This window comes from Aythya ferina (assembly GCF_964211825.1).
Source record: "Aythya ferina genome assembly, chromosome: 17".
NCBI lineage: Eukaryota > Metazoa > Chordata > Aves > Anseriformes > Anatidae > Aythya > Aythya ferina.
Window position 1 is genome coordinate 5,241,426 of NC_140316.1, and position 20,737 is coordinate 5,262,162.

The following is a 20,737-nucleotide window of genomic DNA, read 5'->3' on the forward strand; positions in this document are numbered from 1 at the left end:
TGACCTCTTTTTCCTAATCCAGAGGGATGTGTTTTCACACTGAGATGTTTACAGAACAGATGCTAGTGGATGATACTCCTTCTTTCTATTTCTGTTCTCTTTCTCCATCAGCTTGCGAAGTTGCAAGGTGAACTTCCACATCCTTTCTTCTTGGTGCTCGACGAATTTGAATGATGCATTAAAGTTGTAGATACATCAGCACAATACCTCCTAGCTAGTCTTTGTATTTCAAAAAATAATGAATTACAGCACTGAAAGAAATGCCAGAGGCAAGGCAAGGGTGGGTATGTGAACTCACAATGCTTTGTGTTGTTTCTTTTTCCTTGTGTGTTCTGATCAGTGGTCCACGTACATCCGTGCAACAGTGCGGAAGGAGAGAGGCTTACCAGTGCTTGTGGAGCTGCTCCAGTCGGACTCCGACAAGGTTGTAAGGGCTGTGTCAATTGCTCTGAGGAATCTTTCAATGGATCGCCGCAATAAAGATCTTATAGGTATTTTCTGAACTTTTCTTACCAGGCTGGGATCTTGGATACCCTTGAGAGACCTCATGTTTTTTTTGGTCAGTTTGAGGGCTCATTTTGCATGCAGTTTCCATCAGTGCTCATTACTCTCTGTAGCCACCAAGTGAAAAGTTGTCAAATCAGAATGTATTTCCAGCCCATTCAAACAGGCCATGGCTTAAGGGAGGTTTCTAACTCAGGATTAAAAGTAGATGTGGAGTTTTGCAGGAGAGGGGAGTGTGTGTGTAGCTGTGCAGAGGACTGGGTGGGTTAAGAGGCCGCTTGTCTCCTCCTTAGCTCCAGCTGACATGGCACGTGCGCCTGGCTGCATATGGTGGTTACAGATGTGTTGTTCCTCAGGTCTGCTATTAAAGATAGAGCGGCAGCCTTGCGCTTGGTGTGCTGAGCTTGCCTGGGGAATTGCAGTGGGCTCTAAAGTTGTCCCCTCCCTTTTTTTTTTTCTTGTGTTCTCCCTCCCCCCTCATCCTTTTGTGTGGTAGTTGCTGTAGAAGCTGGATACCAAACAACTTACCATTGAGATAGTCTCCTTCAAATTAGTTCTTCTGCAGTGCTCACTAACTCCTATCCAGTGGAGTAAATATGCATTTTTTTAATTTTTTTTTTTTTTCAGAAAGATTCATCTGTGAGCTGAGTTTTCCTCTGGATGCCTCTATATGTTTAATTAATATATGTTTAAACTGTGACCTTGTTAGGCAAGGAAATATTTGGGACGTATTTAGGGCCATCATTCCAAGCTGATGGCAACATGGAATCCTGCCTTAATACATCAAGTTTCTCTTTTAATAGTTCAGAGATGTAGCTAGGCAAATGGCAGAAACCAATACCTGGGAGTGATAAACTCCTGGCTCCCTGTTTTTTCTCCAGTACCATACAATGTGAAGGCTATCTGGACCCAGGAAGAAATACTTTTACCTTTGTTGGATGAAGGTTAATAAATGCGTGGCTGCACACCTTGCCCCAGAAGGCCTATTACAAGGCTAAGTTGAGTAAACCGTGTGCGTGTATTAGCATGAAGATGTGGCATTAGCAGCAGCTACCGGATGCTTTTTGCCTCAGGCACTGCAAAGTATGATAGATGCTGGCTGTAAAAATCCCAATAAAAACTGCATTTTTTCTCCTCACTACCTTTTAACATTCATGATGGAGGAGTTTGTCTTGGATATCAACTCTCAATCACCTTGAAATAATGAATGATAAATACACTGTTAAGTTACAGTCTTGAGGTTCAAAACACTTGCATTATGAAGTTTTTTGATCTGGCAAGCACCCTTGAACTTTATCATTCAGGATGGGAAGCTGAAATGATTATTAAGGCTGAGTAATGGTATCTCTTCCCCTTATCTAGGTAGTTATGCCATGGGTGAGCTGGTAAGAAATTTGCCCAGCAGGCAGCAGAGATCCGCAAAGAACCTGGAAGAGGATACAGTGGTTGCGGTGTTGAATACGATCCATGAAATCATTACTGACAGCTCAGAAAATGCAAGGTCTCTGATCCAGACACAGGGCATTCAGAAGCTGGTAGCTATCAGCAAGTCAAGGTAAGTGACAGTTGAAGGCAAAGTGCACAAGAACTCACTGCGAACCTGAAAATGTTACTATGAACAGCAGTGGTTTGCTTTGCAGAAGTATTTAAGCGTCCTAGCCTTTCCTAAGTGTAGCTAAAGCAATCAATATATACACAACATAAAATCATACCTTTAATAGGTTTGTGACACACACACACACAAAAAGTGAATTGGGTGAAAGTTTCTGCTACGTCAGGACAGAACATGTTAGAACATGGCAGCATTCTTTTCCAGGAGTGCCAGTGATGGAATCTGCTCCTTTTAAATAAAATGGTTAATGATATTCAGTAATTATTCTGGCCAAGGGGCTGGTAGTGTTAATTCAAAGTGACAATCTTTCTCTGTGTGATATTGTTGAAAAACTGTTCTGACTCCTTTACAGAAAAGTTTGTTTAGCCAAGTTAGACACAAGCTCATTTTTTCGAAACGTATTCAGGAAGTTTTTGGGAGAGTAACTGAAGCCTTTGCTGGGTTGTATTTTTATGAAACAAGAAAGCCAAATATCTAGCCCTGTATTATTTTATAGAGCTTGCTTGTGTACCGCCTTAGTAAGGAATGGCTGGAAATTAGTTTGGGGATTAAAATTTACTTATATTGTGCTAACTCAAATTGCTTTGTAAGGTAAAGCAACCTCATCAAGTTGTGAGGTATATATATATAAGTTGATGTGAAGGTTTGAAAAGCAGCTCAGAACACTTGGGGGAACGGGGAAGGGTGTTCTCTAAATACATCCAGGTAGAATTGGAATCCATCTATTTTCTGTTAATGGCAAATACAGAACAAAAGGGTCATCCTGGCCTCAGTGCTTGCCTAGGAATGCAGTGTTGAGAAAACAGAGATCTGCAGAATTTATGACTTGTTGGATTTCTCTTTTTCTCAACAAATACCCATATATGTGAAGAAGTCACTAAATGATTTCACATACATTCTATAACTCATAGACTCTAAGCACAGCTCTGTGAAGTACTAGGTACCAGGATCTTGTTTCGGTACAAAGAGGTAGACGTGAATAGACTTATGTTGCTTGATATTTGACATTCTAATTTTGTTTTGCAAATCAGCCAGTCTCCTAGAGAAACAAAAGCAGCATCTCACGTTCTTCAGATGATCTGGAGTTACAAAGAACTACGAAATGCCTTGCAGAAGGATGGGTGGAACAAATCACACTTCCAGGTAAAGATGCTGGGTCTTAGGTTATAGAAATACCCGAGTGGAATGCGTCCTAAGTTAGTCTAATACTAATGTCAGGTAGATTTTGCAGGCTTTGATTCTGTTCCTCTAGGTGATAAAACAATATACGGTAATCTATCCAGTCATAACATCATCCATATATACTTGCTGAGTAGGTTTTTCAGTGGTCTGAGAAATGCAGCTTTTTAGTTTTTGGAAGTGTGCCACCTTGCATAGGTCAAATGCCCATGCTTTACTCAAGAATTAGCATGTCTTTTATCCTTCAAAATGTTTTATTTTTATTTAGCAGCATAGGGCATATACCTGTTCTTGAAGTGCAGCTTCCTCACCTTCCTTTGTGAAAAGGCTGAGCTCCTTTTACAGACCAACAATGGAGCCTTGTAGATAATGCAAGAATAAATAAATAAATCCAACAACAAATCTATATGAAAATAATTTAAAAAAAAAATACTCCACTGCCATATGATCAACAGAAGTGGGACCTAGCAGTGTTCCATGATCTTATTCCATACTGTTGGTTAGGTGATTTTTTTCTAGTTCAATTTCCCAGAGTGGCAATTTCATATTTGTGTGTTTTTTGTCTTGCAGTCTGTTTCTACAACTCCGAAGGGTTCCAAGGGTACTGCTGGCAGGTCTGCCTATGACGACAGCACTTTGCCTCTGGTGGATAAAAGTCAAGGTCAGCTCTGCTCATTATCACTTTTTGTATTGTGCTTTGCTTGCTTGCTTGCTGAATGTGCCACATCTGTTATAGAAGTGAAAAGGAGGGCAAGGAGTAAGGGGGTAAACATATTTTATTTATGTGCTGCTTTTTTACTCCGCAGTCACAAAATGGGCAGTCCTATTAGCTGGATATAGGTAGTATTCCTTCCCCTGTGAAATGCACGCTACTGATACTGCATACAAGTTGAGAAAACAACATAATCAGTTAAGTCTTCTTAGGAGAATTTTGGATAAATGTGAAATGGAATATAGGGGAGAACAGCTTTTTTTGACCACGTTATATATTAGTAAATCTCGCTTTCAGCCAGGCAGTGGGCTTGGAATCTTGGTACTGGAGTTTTTCCTTTCTAAATAAATGTGGCTGCTTTGGCAATGCTTCTTCCTCTACTGTGCAAGTTTTTTCATTTGAGATGGTTTATCCAAACGCTAGTTAAATCTAACTGCTGTTTGTTTATCAGGTCTGACACAGCTGTACCAACACTGGTGTATAAAGCTTCAGCTGTAGTTTCATTGTGACTGCTTTGTCTCTGAGTCTAGTTCTGGTTTCTAATACTCAGATATCTAAATTTCTTTTCAGAAATCTGTAGTCTCCCTATGATAGTGTATCATATTGCACTTAACCCTGTTTAACTGCAGATTACTGCAAAGAAAAATACAAACACTGTCCTGCCACCTTCTGTCTGTTTGATCAAATTTGGCAGATTATACAGACAGAGAATGACTATGGTCAGATCTGCAAATGGATTGTAAACTTTTTATTTTCTTCGTGGGTTAGCTTTCTGTTGGCTCAGCAGGCTGCTTGATTTGTTCCTGTGACTCAGAGAGAAGCTTGTTAAATGGTAGGTAGTCCACAGCAGAAATGGTGTTTCTGTTACCACGTGGAGAGAGGGAGCTCTGTATTGCAGTGCCAAAGCAGAAAATAAGGGTTACGTGTGCTGTCTGGAGAGCTTAAATCAAACTTACCTTTCTGAATGGATAGCAGTTGATTGCAGGCTTACTGTAAAAGACTATTCAGCACTTTATGGACTTCTCTGTTCTGTGACTTATATACAAGTACCAGGTGTTGAGAAAAAACAAATGTAACTCAGGTAGTTTCAATGTTTCTGTTTTATAGATAACGAGAAGGCTGGGAGTCGTGATATGATACCTATGGATGAACTTGGCCCAGGTAAATTCAGTCATAGATCAAACCCTCTGTCTGTTTCAGTAGAGCACACTGTCACTCACAGGAAAGTTCAGCTATTTCTCTGGGTGATACTCTTTCAAATGGATAAAGCTGACATTTAAAAACAGAACATTACCTTACGAAAGATTGGTCACTTTCACTTTTTTTCTTTCCTTCTTTTTCTTTTAAGTACACCTATTGTGTACACACCAATTTCTCCACTACTTTAAGCATAGAATGGAGAAGTCTTGTCCTAGCTTTCATTCTAGCTCCTGGCTCTTGAAGCAGCTGCATTCCATATTCCATATTCCTTCTGCATCTCCAGGCTTACACATCTGTAAACCTGGAGATGCAGAAGGAAGAAGCTGTAAATTTACTTCAGCATGACACTTAAATCCATTCTGCCTTTGTTTTCTATAGGTAATAACAAAAATGTTAGTACATACAATGCTCTGGGCTCTGCCTTTTATTTACCTGCATCTTAAGTGTGCATGTATTTTTCTCCAGCCAGAGAACAGACAACTGCTGTCAACTGAATGCTTTCAGACTGATAAACTTTGCAGTTTACAACTTGTAGAGTGGTGGTGTTTGTTTTTTTTTCTTTACTTAGGTAGGTAAAGGTGCTCTATGTTCTTAGGAATTTGCTTTAGTTCTTTTAGTTGATAGTATTTGTATTTAAATGCTTATATGAATGCCTCCAAATCAAAGTTTTCTATACTGCTATTTGTAGCAAAAAAAACCATCTTGTGTTACTACAGAATTCAGTGGGTTTCCATGCTGTGCACGTGTTAAAGGTACCCATCTGTTCAGCTGGGCCCTTCCAGCCAGGGTGTTCATCCTCCTCCCCTGCATTGTGGAAGACCAGGCTTGTTCCAGAATGCGACCATCTTCCTGCTGCTCTTATATTGCCTCTTTTTGTTATGGTTCAGCTCTCTTTGAGCCTGTGGCTTTACTGCTAACCCATGTTTCCTCTTTTTCAAGACTGCAAGAAGTAACATGCTGTTGTGATCTCAGCTTGTTTCCAATGCCATGGACTCATCCTTCTCTGTAAATGAAATTAATTTGCTATTAGTGTGGCAAGGGAGGCAGAAGAATTTGTTCCCCATCAGCTGGCAGTACTGGGCCAGTCGGTTTCCTATTGTTGGAGAGCCTGGGCAGAGTTTGGTTGTCCTGAGCGATGGAAAAAGCGTGTATTATGAGTTACTGTGGGATGGGGTAGACAGCCCAGCACACAGATACCTCAGGTCTGTCAGACTGTATCAGCTCCAGACAAGTGACTCTGTGCATGGTAATCTGAAGATCATCAATGTATATTGTCACAGTGCTGCCTTGGGGTGGCTGTGACCCTGAGCTGTCTGGAGAAGCAGCAGAACTGTGATCTCAAAGCTGTATGCCAAATTTTCTTGGTTCTCTAAAACTGTATCTGTGCCGTAATTAACCTACAGTCATTCAGACGAGAGCATTTGAGATTTCAGAACTGTTCAAAACAGAGACACAAAGTTCAGATGCACCTCTCTTTAGGCATAACTTCTTCTTTCTTCTTCTTTATGATGGGTGTAGAGGTTTGATCTTTAAAAGTTGAGAGCTGTGTGAGGGCATAGATGGACTCGCATTCAGCATGCATTCGGTTGTGTCATTTGTGATGACATAAAAATGTCACTGCAGAATGAATGGCAGATACTCAGTAAAGCAATACAGAAGACAACAAGGAGAAAGTTGAGACAAGAATAAAAAAGCCAAGAACGAGAAGTGCCTCTGCTGCCAAATATAACTTGTCTATAAACTGCATTGTATTAACTCAGAAAAATGCATTGATACTGTGGAACAGTAGGATCAGCATAGGTCTCCTTCGTGCCACAGAAACAGAGGTAATTCTGTTAACTTATTTGGAATTAATCTGATTCCTGGGAGAAGCAGTGCTCACTAGTTTCATTGGAGAGCGCTGGACCTTGAGGCCCTTAGGTATTGCTTCTCTGATGCAGCCTCCTTCAAGATATTTTTTATTTTTTATCTCATTTTATTAGGTGAACACATGAACTTCCTATCTCTGCCACTGCATATCTTGACAGAATTGTAGCACAGAGCTTGGTTTTCAGAAACACACAATCCATTACTGCTGATGTGTGTGGCACCATCAGCATGCAGGCCACACAACAATGGGTTTACAGTATGAACTGCAAAACATCGTGGAATTTGGATATGAAAAACAAAGTTCTTGACTATTTGTTTTTAGTAGTATTAAGAGACTGTTGTGCTTTTTTTGTGTGTGTGTGATTACATATCCCTTATTCTGACCTTGCTCACTGGGGTGTATTACAGCTGCCATACTTTACCTCAGTAGCTATTGCTTTCTGGGGGTGGGTTAAAGGTTTCCCTCTGTATCTTAGCAGTTCATTTAAAAATTTGTTGGGATCAACCATGATAGCAGTACAGAAAGGCAAAGTGATCTGGTACATCACAGGGAGTATAATTAATATCTGACTGCAAAGAGCAACCTTTCAGTTCAGAGTTTGCATTGTTGGGAGTCAGGATGTTTCCATCACTTAAACAGACATACGTGAACTATTTACTCCTAAATGAATGACCAATCTGTAGTAGCTGACTTACTAGCAACATTCATGCCAGTCATTTTAATTATTGGTCACGTGTTCCTCCACACATGCTGGCTGGGTGACTGGATGCAACTGGAAGGGTTTGGGTTTCTTCTTCTTTGTTCAAAAGGAATAGCCAAGAGTGTTAGCTGTCTTTGTTGTCAGTATATAACTGTAAGTGAAGTTCTGTGTAGCACTGATTTTTATGCTTTAAAATCTGCATAATGCATGTGTAACTCTAATTCCTTAATTATTTTTAGGCAGCATGGGAAAGTAGTCTTCTACTATCTGTAATGTCAAAAATATACATTACCTCAGGTGCTTCTTGCAGGTCTGTGTGCACTTTGATCCATGAGACATGTAGGAAAACTTGAGCTCATTTCAAACTGACTGTGACCAGCACAGACACCGTTCAGGACCCGGTGCTGTGACTGGTGCAAGTCATGGTAGCTGCATGCACTTCTGTCATGCGGGCAGGTGAAGCCTCTTTCTGACAAGGAAGCCCCACAAAAAACTTGATTTATTTTTTTTTTAATGACCTTTTTCAGGCAAGTAATACACCAAGAGATGAGCATTCTCGTAGCTTTGTAAAAACATTTTAGTGGTATTCTAAGAACCTAGTTCATCAGAACATGAAAACACTAACGATCCCTCAATTACATAAAGGAAAACAAAAGCCTATGGGGAGCTGTGATTGTTTTTACTCCATATTACAATGCTGCAAAAGCAGAGCAGGACAGGATCTATTTGTTACTGATAATGAAGGAAATTTGGTGCATCAGGAAAATAAATTAAGATTGCATTGGTGGACTGATTCAAAGCAGAGGTTAGGAAATAATTAGAGCTGGGTCTTCATAATACCCTCTCACACTTTTCCTCTGTATGTTAATTGCACTTTAATATGGTTTTTAGTTGTCAGGAGAAAAAGCACCAACAGGTGCTACTTTGTAATGAAAGACAGTCCTAGCACAGCAGGATTCGCATCAAGATTTCTTCCAACTTGACAGTCTCCTTTTCTCAGTGCTCTGAAAGGGACTGTTCCAAATTACTGTTATGTCCTGGTTGCAGTCAGGCTCAGGAAGAGTGGGAACATGCTGCAGAGCATTCAGAGAATGAACACAGCCAATTAATCAGGCTGCTAAGCAAGGAACACAAGATTTGAGCTGAATTTGGAGCTCATTAGCCACAGGGCGTGAGATGACAACTTGCTGCTTTCCTTGGGCACGCTACAAAACTGCAGCAGACTGGGATGAAAACAGTGCTGCTTGCTAATGAATGCCAGCATCTGGCAGTGATATTAAAAAAAAAAAAAAAAAAAAAAAGGCTTTTCTGTTTTAAGCTGGTAAAAATAAAATTTCAGAGCTGAAGCACGTGTGAAAAGTGGGCTGCCAGCATCTTTGGGTGTTGATAGTTTATTTTCCCCTGTTTCTTTGCTGAATACTGCTAGCATCAGCTCTGTTTCTGCTCTTAGTAGTGTTTCATGCCCGACTGTCATATTATTTCTCCTCAGATGGGTACTCCACCATTGATCATCGGGACAAGGAGCGCAAGTACAAGACCACTGATAACACAGGAGATGCCTCAGAGAAAGAACCTTTAAAAGTGAGATTCCTCTTACTGCTGAATGCTAGTTAGTCCCTTTAAAAGAAACAGAGCCTGGTGTCCCCCACAAGAAATACATAGTAGTTAATTACAAGGGGACTTTTAAGGTTGTTTTTTTGTGTGTCTGTGTATGTGTGTGTTGTTTTTTTTTGCTTGTTTGATGTTAAGTTAAAGGCACCATTTTATAATTCAGCAATTGGATAACTAGAAATAAAACCAAAAAGCTGTTTTCCATTGCAGGAGAAAATGCAGGTAATTGGTTAATTGGTTATTGGTAAAGGGATGAGGCTATAAAAATAGGAGGCATTTGTTTTTCACTTTTGTGCAGGCAGCATTCCCTAGCTCTGAAGTGAATAACTGTGTTCAGACTTTATTCCGAGAATAGCCCCTGCAAACCATCACACTGCTTTATTGTTTTCACCACGAGAAGTACGTGTGAATTTGTGTGTCTGAGTAGAGCAGGGTGGTGAACAGCATTCGTTTCACCAACACTCAGGGTCCTGACAGTAGACATTGGGCATGGGCCAAAAAGATGGAGAGGGAGGGAGAGATGTGCATACTTAGGAGTGTTGTCTTCGAAAAACAAAATTTAGACAACCTTCTAGTTGGTGAAAAAAAAAAAAAAAAAAAAAGAAAGAAAAAAAAAAACCTTCACAGCTTCACAAAGCATTGTGTGCAAATGTCGCTTAGTGGGTTCTGTTTAATTTCTGTTGCATTGCTATGCCTTTTCAGTAGATTTGTTTATTTTAAAAGCTGCTTAATGCTTTTAACAATGCTGTGGCCATCACTTCTCCCTGGCCTCAAAACTAGCTTGTATTTTCTCCTGGGTAGGTCATTCCTGAGGGGGGGTGTTCCTTCAGTGGACCAGGAATCCATGACAGGAAACACTGCAGTTAGTCTGTAGAAAGCTGTCCTTACTAACCTTCAGCACGTTGCTGATAATATCTGTAAATCCAGGTGATTTGGGTTCAGTGGAAACAAACTTCAGTCGATTGAAAGGAAAACACACTACATTGAACAAAGGAAATAAAAATGTGATTTGGAGAAAAATCTTCCCATAGATTTAGGAAGAGGTCCTGCTGTATCAGTCTGCCTGTGCTAACTTGCCTGCTTATGCATTACCTGCTGTGTCCTCCTTTCCTCTGAAGGTATACCCTGGAGAAAGGTTTAAACCCAGATGCACTTCTTTTAAGCACAGATCACCCTTTTACCATTTGCCAGTTCTGGTTGTAACTGCACCTTGTTGGAGGCTGCCCAGTTAGCTTTTTTAATATAATCACTAATTGTCTCGTGACAACTCCACAGTGCCAACCAGGGCTTCCTGTTTTGAATCAGCAAGTGAATGCCCTAGAGTAATGTGGCTGATACGAAACACTGGCCTGTTTGCTTCAGCTGCTAGCTCACTTTTCTCCTTTGGCCAGTTCTAGAAATAAGTGAAGATTATGGCTGTGTATTGTTTAGGAGGCCTCTGACACCAAAAAAGCTTTTTGCAAGAGAACAGCCACTACAGTTTTCCCATTTAGTCACCTTGCAGCTCCGTTGATACGTGTAGACGTATGGTGACACCTATTAAAGGAATCCACTAGCAATAACGTTTCTGCTTAAACTTTCCCAATGCATTTCTGCTTGACAAAGTGTAGTGAAGACAAGAGGAACAAAATCTCTCCACTCCCCTTGGAAGTGGTTGTGCTCTTTCAATTGTTTTTTGGAGCTGATACAACTGAGCTGATTACTAAAGGCATGCAGCATGCCTGCCTGCTCCATCGTTACTCGGAAGTGGCAAGAGAGAGCCCAGCTTGAACCAGTGCTAGCAGTATGGACTTTCTAGTCCCCTCATCACAGTTCCATTGTATTATAAGGATGCAGTGAGAGTGGATGCACTAAGCGACATAAGAATTTTGATCAATAGAAGCTTGACAGAAAATGTATTTATAAAGAAAATAGGCTAAGGAAGAAGTAGCAAATGCTTGTGTTATTTGCCACTCGTTTCATGAAAGTGGTTTAACACAATCCTCAAAATTGTGTAATTCAGCCCAAACTCCCAGTGTATGTCTGAGGTGAAGTACAACCCAGAGCTCCAGGGAGCAGCTGCTTTGCTTTCATAAGAAAGGAATAAAAAAAATATTTCACCTCAGCGATGTGCCTGCCACACACAGCCTGTACTGCCTCCAGGTTTTAAGGATAAAGGATAGCCTGAATTCAGCCTGTTGTGTGCCTCAAGGGTCTGCACTGGTGTGTCCTCAGTTATAGCAAAGCCTGAGCAGCTGCTACTCTTCCTTCTTCCTATCCTGTGAAAGAGAAATACATCTGTGGGGTCTTCTGGCTTGTGAACTGTTCAATAACCATGGCTCTGAGGCTCAAGAGTGACCAAGAATTGTGAATAATAATGGCAGGGAAGTGCAGCCTTTTGGCTGCTGCAAGTGCTCTTGTCGGTATTGTGCCTTTGCTGATCTTGTTTCTTTCTCTACCACTAATTTTCCCTTGTGCTCCTTTGAGCTGACTTGTTTGGTGGTTTTGTTTGATTAATCCGCTCTGTTTTGCCTTTAACTCCTCACCCTGTGCTGCAGAATGACACAAATAGGAAAAACATTAACAGGAGTAACAGGGCTTCGGTGAATCTGGTGGATGCCCGTGACATTAAACCCCAGCCTGTTGACTCTTGGGTCTAATTTGCATGCATGGTAGGTTATTTCAATGGTAATTGGTGCTAGTGATTAACTTGTCTCGTGCATGATCTGTATCACTGTGGAATCTCTTCATGGCTAACTGCTAACTGGGTCCTTTCAGACAAATGATAATGCATTTGAAAAAGTGGTGTTTATATTATTCAGCATGTCTTCAATGAAATGCAATCAAACACCACTGTTTGATTAAAAAATAACCTGTCAAATAACCAGACAGCAAATTAGTATCTTGAATGATTGGTTGTCAGCTGAAACATGAATAATTTCTCCTTGTTAGGCCATGGGAGTGAATTTGAATAGTGTGTTCCTGATTCCAACCATTTTTCCCCTCCAGACTCATTATAAGGACTAGCCTGAGACTTAAGGAAAACTATCCTTGACTGTTCATGGATGTCCCCTGAGGTTCCCATGAATTACACAGCCCTGCCCACCTGCCAGAAAGCTGCTGCCTGTACAGTGACTTTGTGAGGGGAGATGATTTTGGTTACACAAGAATCACTTAGCCACAACTCCCACTTCCTCATTCTTTCTTTTATTGTTGTTATTAAAAAAGGCACCTTTCTGTCACTTTCTAGCCCTCTGCCTTCGCCATGTGCCCAGTTCCTCTGTAATGTCAGTAGCCCTTCTTTACTCCTGCCGCTGCTCATCTGTCTCCCCCTGTCTTGCTCGGCAGCCCTGTGCTCTGGTACCTTCCACCACTGTCTGTGGAGATGCAGTGCTCCGTTTGGAGCAGCAGGTTTTGTGCCCCTGGCTATCACTAAAGGAATACCAAAGTGACAGTTCATAAGGCACTGGGCAACTTTCCCAACAGAGTGGACAAGCAGGCCTTTAAGGCCTAAATTCCAAAACACGAAGCATCATCCACCCCCGCAACTGTACGTGGAAATAACTGGCATTACTGCAAGTATGTTCTGGGACTTTGCTGCTGGCGTGTCCCCCCCTTCTTCTTTGAAGAGTCTAGTAAAGGTGCTGTGTATTTGCATCTTGTTTCTGTTCCTGGGCTGGAAGCAGCTGGCCAGAGCAGTTTTGCAACACCACCAGGTACCCTCGTGCAGCTAGGAGCAGACCCAGCACTGCTGGCCTCCCGCAGCTGGTCAGCACTGTGTGCTCAGCCTTGTGGGCCCAGCCAAATCTGTGTGTAGTGCCTGTATGCTGCTGTATCTGTGTCGTTCCTCTTAGCAGTGAAGGTGTATGGGTGGAACTTTGACAAACAAAATCTGTGCTCGTTTTCTCCCAGTCATACCCTTCACCAAACACATATACTGGGGATAGATTGGCATTTCCAGACATTGTTCTACCACTGGGTGATGGAGATCACCGATGTCATGTTACTTGTTGGTATTAATCAGTTCTGACTTTATTTTGCAGGGCTAGAGTCCAACCACATTTTTTTTAATTGAGGGGGAGGAAAAAAAAAGATTGAATTGACACAGAGGATCTCATCAGTCACCACTGCCATTCAGATCTGGAGGGCGCTGCATCACTGACAAGGCTGCAGATTCTAAGAGGATGGGGGGAGAAAACACAACTGACTGCCATTGCCAACCCCAGAGCACCATGCCTTACAGCGAGACGATTTGCTTTTTAAATCAGTTCTATTCCCACCAGACATAGCCGCCTCCCCTCTCCCTCCCACTCCTGCAAGAAGAAAGCACGCAAGAACAGAGAATCCAAGCTTCCATCTAGCTGCCTGCACTCTTAGGTGACTCTTACGTGTGGATGGTGTCGAGTATGAGAAATGAAGGTCATGCAGCAGCAAAGAGGACAGCTTCACAAGGGAAAGAGAAACTGCAGAATATTTGAAATAATATCATAGGCGTAGTCATGAAGATAATAGCACTTTTCTGCTTTGGGTCTCATTGTTTTGTTTTATTTTTTCTGGGGGGGGGGATTTATTTGAACTGTGAAATCTAACATTTTTTAAGAGTTTTTGAAAAATGTTGAGGTTTTCTTCATTATTTCCACAGGAAGTGCAGGAATGTTGAGTTGGATTTATTGAATTTCAATGAAGAGAGAAAATACAGAACAAAAACTATTAAATGCTGGTCAAAGGAACTGGAGAGTAGATAACAAAATTGATGCAAGCTGTATAATCTGCTTTTAGAGTAAGCTATATCAATCACAGTGCTATATTATTGTTATAATCTGGTGTACGATACTTCTGCCTTTTGAATTCTGTAATGGCTCTGTTTTTATTTCCACATGCGGAAAACAGTTCATTGAAGGTTTCAGTGTCCCCGGTTCAGAAATCTATGCTGAGAAGTGGAGTTGGCTGACTTTTTATTTTCTTGCTCTCAAAGGTTGCAGTAAGGAGCTTATACATTTTAAATGTTGCATTGATAACAATTAACAGTTTCTTTTGCCATAGCTCTTAACACGTTGGAAGAAATAGGAGCTTCTTTTCAGGATTATTTTGAACATGCTATAAGTTTTAGATGGGTCTACCACTTACATTTAATGGTAAATTTATCACTGTTGGATCCATGTTTGCTTTGGGCTGTGGATCCTGATGAAAAATGTCGCAAAGGGAACTGGTTTAGCGTTTTTTAAGTCACCATGATTTCTGTGTTCCTTTGGTTTTGTTTTGAGATTACATATTTTAGTTGGTATGAAAATCATCCATGTGCAAAAGTTCTCCTCTTAGATGCCATGGCATGCTCTGGACAGGGAGGAATTTTTACCTCATGAGAACATACGCTGCATATACCACATCTGGTAATACAACGAACTAAGTGACTTCAGATCACTGATTTTTCTCCAGGCATTGGTCAAGGGAGGGCAGCAGAAGAGAGTAAGAACCAAGTGTCTCACTAGTAGCATCAGAGAACTTTTGCTGGTTTTGTTCAGTTGCCACTGTTCTTGTATGCCACACTTAATTCTCAACAAGCTCCTAAAAATGGTGCGACTGGAAAGCACATTTTTGAACCTAGCAAACATCATTTGGGGTTTTCAGTGCCTGCTGTTTCCTTTGTAATTAAAAAGGAGAAATATTCAACAACCTTGCATCACCCAAAATATTACTGTAATAGTAAACGTCTGAAGCTTTTGTAAAAAAAAAAAAAAAAAAAAAAGTACCAAGAGCTTTGTATCTTCTTGAGTATATTAAAAATTTGACATGAATACATATATATAAATAAAAAAAATCTATATATCTATATATATATATTGTTGTGCAGAGGATAGGTTAACAAAACCATGTAAAGTAGTTTGCAGGAGAGGGAAGCATTTGTTGATTCAGGGAAAAAGACTGATGCCAGAAGCTGTCAGTGATTTGGATGACACACGTGCTCCTTCGGCCCCCTCCCTTTTGACCCTCATCTTCTACGTACATTACAGTGGTCACTTCGGGATCCTAGGGAAGGTGAAGTCGCTTGGAGCAAATTAAGATAGCAAAGATGGGGGGGGAGGGTCACCTGCATGAGAGTCCTCTTGGACCAAAGATGCTTAGCAGATCAAGGGAAACAAAGAGATGCGTCTGTGATTATCTGCATTTGTGTCAGGGGCAGTGTCTCTCTGTGTGTAGACATAAAGTGTGGCAATGAAACCAGAAACATAGTCTGACTGTATATTAATTATATCAATGGTGCTCTTTTCATACTTGTTCTGCCAATACGCGGAGACCCTTTTAACCAAGCTACACAGAAACGTTTTATATCACTTTTGGTTATGTATTTGGTGTATTCTTTTTGTATATGAAAGGATTTTTTTAAAAACGTTCAGTAATTAGCAATGGAACCTGCTTTGTAGCTAATTAGAACAGTGTAAGAGAAGGGCCATGCTGTCAGTCTGTCCCTGATCTACTTCAAACCATATATTTACCAAAGGAGTCTGAGCAAAAGTTCACTTAAAATAAAGACCTGACTGTTGAAAGGAGTCTCTGCTAAGACTTTGTGATTTAGTGGTTGTACAAATATTTCAAAGCCAGCAAGAGGTTAATAGAAAACCGCAGGAAGGGGGAAGTGACATGACTAGGGGCTGATGGTGTCCATGACCTCCTGTCCCAGATAGCACGTGGCTCTCAGTGGGGCACTACTGGGACATTCAACATCTGGTTGGGAATCTACTCTGGGCTCTGTCACTAGTGAGCCAAACACGGAGGAGAAGGAGCAAATTCAGACCCTATCCAACCCCCGCACCTCCCTTCCCACCCCTTACCTACCCCCCAAGTGCATTTCATATTTATACTGCATCTCGTGATAAGCAAACAAACTTCCCTATCAGGTGAGATGGAATTGGCTGCCCAGGGTCATTGTAGCAAACTGTTCTTCTTTCTTTTCCCTAGGATAAGTGTTCTTGGCAGCCAGGGTTCTTGAGAGTTGACAACAAGGTTTACTGCAACAGGAAAGCAGAGGATAGTGTACCAAGAGGTGAAATACCAAATCCATGTGCCAAGACTTCCCCTGGGAATCACGTCTTACCCTTACCCTTCCCATGCCTTACAGTAATGAATGATTCCAAGGTATGTAGCAATAACCAAGAACCCGTCATTTACATTACTGTGTTTTTCTCTTCACACCAAACTGTTGTTTGGATGTTGAGGAAGGTAAACGGACTAGGGGTGACTTGCATATGAGACGATCACCTTGTACGATCAGCTCACCAGCCAAAATCTGTAGCAAGATACGCCGAACCAGGTCTGGTGATTTATCCGATGCCCTTGTTATCTGTGGCAACAAGCTCACTTCTGGAAGGCGCTGGTGGGATGTGTGCCCCTGCCTGCCCTTACCTCTCCCCTTGTTGATGTGAGTGTGACTGGGCCGTTTGAGCTGTTCTGGAATGTGGGTAAATAAACCAGTAATTGTTGAGTTTATTTTGGCAGCAGGGACTGTATGTTAAGAAGGGAAAGTGGCAGTGTGTGTGACTAAAGCTGCAGTAGGGTCTAGAGCCTCCTGCTAAAAGGTAGGCAGCGCTTTTTAGGGCTCAGGAATGTGACCTCCTCTTTTTCTGTTGGCTCCACTGTGAAAACTGGAGGCAATCTGCCTGCAAAGGGATGGAGTAGAAGAGATTTCTACCTGAAGAAATTCTAGTATGAGGGGTGGTTGTGGAAGGAAAAGATGATGTTGCAAGACTCCTAATAAAGAGGAGGAAGAGATTTGATGGCCCAGTGAGGGCTGAGATAACACAGGGGAGGGGAGAGACGTCTGATGGCAAATAATAACTGCAGAACTTTCATGCCAGGGAGGTGGCTTGCACGTCTCCCAGGTATATTCACTGAACTGTGGAGGTTAAGAACAGATAATCAAAAACAACAAAATCATTTAATGCTGATGGGGCCATTATGTGTTAAGACTCCCCTGGAGAAGCATCAAGTTTGGCTGCTAACACATAGCAATTGTGTTTGTGCTTACAGCTTCCCAGGTTGGTCTGCCCGTGCAGAATCCAGCACAAAGGCAAGGCTTTAGAACATTTTGTTTCTGTCTTAGAGCTAAATAGCAATTTAGCCAAAGTGTAACTTGACAAATCAAAGATGTGTTGCCAGCTTGAAATGCTCCCCAGGGAACGGTTTGTGCAGCCAGAGGTCCCGATCTTCCATGTCCTATGGGCAAAACACCTGCCTATCTTAGTTCTTCTCTTGTGCACTCAGACTTGCAGATTCTGAATGTGTGCATCAGGAAAGTAAATCATGTCCCCTTTGCCAAGACATCATAAAAGGGATTAACTTTGGGACTAGGACCTGACTTGCTGTAAGTGATGCATCAAGAAGGCGGGGTGGCTTGTTAGAGTCAGTCAGGAAGTTCTTGCCAATTCTGAGGAGTAGTTTTCAGAGACGCTTTCCAGCATGCATGGTTTATGCTGGGCAAAGCAGTTTTCACTCCTACAGCAGTTTTGTGAGCTTGAAGGTGATGAGTTTCCTTCTGCTACTTGCCTTAAAGTTGAGCTTACAGGTTCAGCTACCTGTGAGAGAGGAACATCTTAAACCCTTAGGGTAAGCAAAGCTTCAGAAGCCAAACGGGCACATTAGAGACTGATTATAGTCTCTTCTGCTAACTGCCCACTCAGTGAAAACTATAGCGTGCCAATAGGTTCAGACAGCAGTTTTGTGTTGTCGGGGCTGGATCCTGCTCTCACAGCTTTTGGAAGTGTTTATATAGGCATAGTTTCTTGCCAAGTTTGTTTATTTTGATGCCCCTAAAATCTGGTTTTTCTTCGACAGAGAAATTCTCAGATTTATTGGTACAGTAACTAATCTAGTGCATTTAAAGGGAAAGGTGTTACAAACCTCTTGTATTCTGTCTCGTTTTACATCAGGGTAGGATGTTAGGTCCAATTGCAAGGTGAGGAGGAAGATAGTGCAGATACTACAAGGCCTGCCAACCTGGTTCTTACTGTTCAGAAAAGCGAAGTAACTAGACTAAGAAGCTTACTGGTAATTAGTAGCTAATGTGTTTGTAACTATCATGTGCCTTAAAATTTTCATGGTAGGAGAATAAAAAACAAATGAACGATGTGTTTTCTGTAATACTACTCAACATTCTCTCTGTAGTTTAGACTGGTGGGGTTTTGCATTGTATTTACACTGTACTATAAACTGAAACACTTAGAATGGTTTGATTTTACCAGTATGGAGAGGAAAAAAAAAAAAAAAGGTGGATTATGCTTTTCATAGAACAAATGTTACCGTGACAGAATGTATGATTATTATAGGATCTTTCCATAATGCAGACAAGTAGAATGCTTGTTAGAAACCAGGTATGTAGGATAACAATTTGGTGTGTTTTCAATAAACCATGCCTGGAAAGAATACATGTGCCATTGGTTATCTTTTTGTTACAATCAGGTATCTCAAATATTCTTTGGCTTTGCAACAGCAGTTTTCTGTGGCAGGGAATTATTCAACACTAGCTGAGGTCGGCACTCTGTGTTAGTAATAGGTCAGTGGTAATGAGGGCAATTGGAATATCCTTTAAACTGGTACAGCTGAAAATTTTTGATTCATTGCCATTTGGTGGAGTAGTAGCAAAAAGTCCTGTAAGGGCCTTGGACTCTAGGTCATGTTTTTTTTTTCCTTTTTAATGTATAAGCACATTTCTATGAGAAAGAAATCTCTGTCACTGTTCGGAGGACTGCACATCTAGGACCACAAGCCTAACTTGCTGATGGTTTTTCATTTTGAGAAGCTATTAACCTTTTCCAATTTTGTTGTAAAATTTGTGTAAGTTTACAAAGATCTCGCATCTCTGAAATGTCTGCAAGTACTCTCACAAATATAACTGTAAAAGAATAACAGAAGATTTTTAAGTTTGTCATAGCTATGTATGCGATTTGGTTAAGATGAGAAATTGTTATTTCAGGGATGTGCCAAGTAATTTACTTTTGTTGCCACGCTGGGGAAAAAAATCCTGATACTGAAAAGTCAGACATGTACTTCAAGAAACAGCCAGTTACTGACAAATCTTTTCTGGGTGATTATCCTGAGGACTGCCTCTCGTAGAGAGACTGATCACCTGAACGTACCATGCTCACTGATACACCTTTGTGAATCATGACAAAGCCCTGTAAATCTTGACGTAAGTGTTGTGCAAGGTCTTAGAGTGGAGGTCAGATTTTCTGTGATTTAAAGGTAGTCAAATCACTGCTGGCCACTAGAGTTTGCCATAAGTTAATGCCTGCTTGTGCTATTCATTCACAGGACTGTAAGGTTCCATTTACTTGTGGATGCTTGCTGACAGCACTGGGAAGGTTGTCTTCAGCTTGCCTTCCCTCCTTATTTCAGATATCCTGAGTGCATCCCCAGGAGTTTTGTCAAGTCACCTACAGGTTGTGTTCTTGCAGCTGGAGGATCTGTTTTCACAAGTGTTGGTGGTAAGATGTGGACTCCTGAGCTTAGCCTTCCTCCTAGGTATCACCACTGGTGTTCTACTGCAATGAGGAATCTGATTTTTTTCTTTGTGGGTGCACTAATATGGCAATGAATAGCAGATGTTATAGGTAAGATACTGAGATAAAACAAGTACGTTGTTTCTCCAACTGACCTTTTATAGCTGTCAAAGTGATTTCGTTTCCAGCTTATCACAGGTTGGGTAAATGGAAGCAGTGAGTCCTGCGGGTGAAAGGTTGACCTGGTAACAACGGGCAAGAAATACCACAGTCCTCGTCTGTTTCAGGTTTTAGCAGTGTCTTAGGGGAACATCCTGTCATCACTGCTTCCTTCCCCAGTGTCATCTCTGTGTTATTAAAGCACAGCAGTGGCAGAATCTCGGTGTGGTACAGGATGACCGTGAGGGATTTGTTAAAATGGGAAGTTGTTGTGTTACAATTAGACCATCAGCTGAGCTGCAGAGGAAAAGACACTAACATGCTTTTAGTATGTTTAGTATGTGTGCAAAGCAAACAGTAAGCTGTTACTCATGATACTTTATTTACTGATTCTTAATTGATGGCTCAAATCAACCAAACAAGCACACATCACAGCCCTGTGGTGCCATCTCTGTTGGGAGAGGTCTGATCTCGGTCACCTCTTGCTGCTCTTGCAGGGATTTCTCTATGTTCGCTTCACTGCATCTGATGTTTATGACTCACTGCTCAAAATATTTCAGTGGGGTGCTTTCACTTCCTGGTACCAATGGGAGAAAGCAGTAGACCCTACACAAACATATGGCTGCTGTTTACTCTGCTGTTTACTCTGGTGAGTTATTTCCTCTGTAAGGACTGCTAGATGGGTGCTGTTACACTCATTTTGGTATTAAAGTAGAAA

The 20,737-nt window shown here is 41.3% G+C and overlaps 1 protein-coding gene across 10 annotated transcripts in view; it reads left to right on the top strand.

The window, feature by feature from the left end:
• ARVCF (ARVCF delta catenin family member) overlaps window positions 1-18,784 on the top strand; it is a 272,630-nt gene extending 253,846 nt beyond the window's left edge. For 9 of the 10 annotated variants that reach the window (XM_084538977.1, XM_084538980.1, XM_084538979.1 and 6 more), the window contains 8 exons: window positions 341-491; window positions 1,867-2,059; window positions 3,148-3,259; window positions 3,866-3,956; window positions 5,115-5,168; window positions 9,267-9,358; window positions 11,926-12,039; window positions 13,411-18,784. In XM_084538977.1, coding sequence (XP_084395103.1) covers window positions 341-491; window positions 1,867-2,059; window positions 3,148-3,259; window positions 3,866-3,956; window positions 5,115-5,168; window positions 9,267-9,358; window positions 11,926-12,027 — 795 coding nt within the window. In that variant the 3' untranslated portion in view covers window positions 12,028-12,039; window positions 13,411-18,784. The remainder of the gene's footprint in view (window positions 1-340; window positions 492-1,866; window positions 2,060-3,147; window positions 3,260-3,865; window positions 3,957-5,114; window positions 5,169-9,266; window positions 9,359-11,925; window positions 12,040-13,410) is intronic. The other variant, XM_084538982.1, reaches the window with a different exon arrangement.
• Window positions 18,785-20,737: the final 1,953 nt, after the last annotated feature.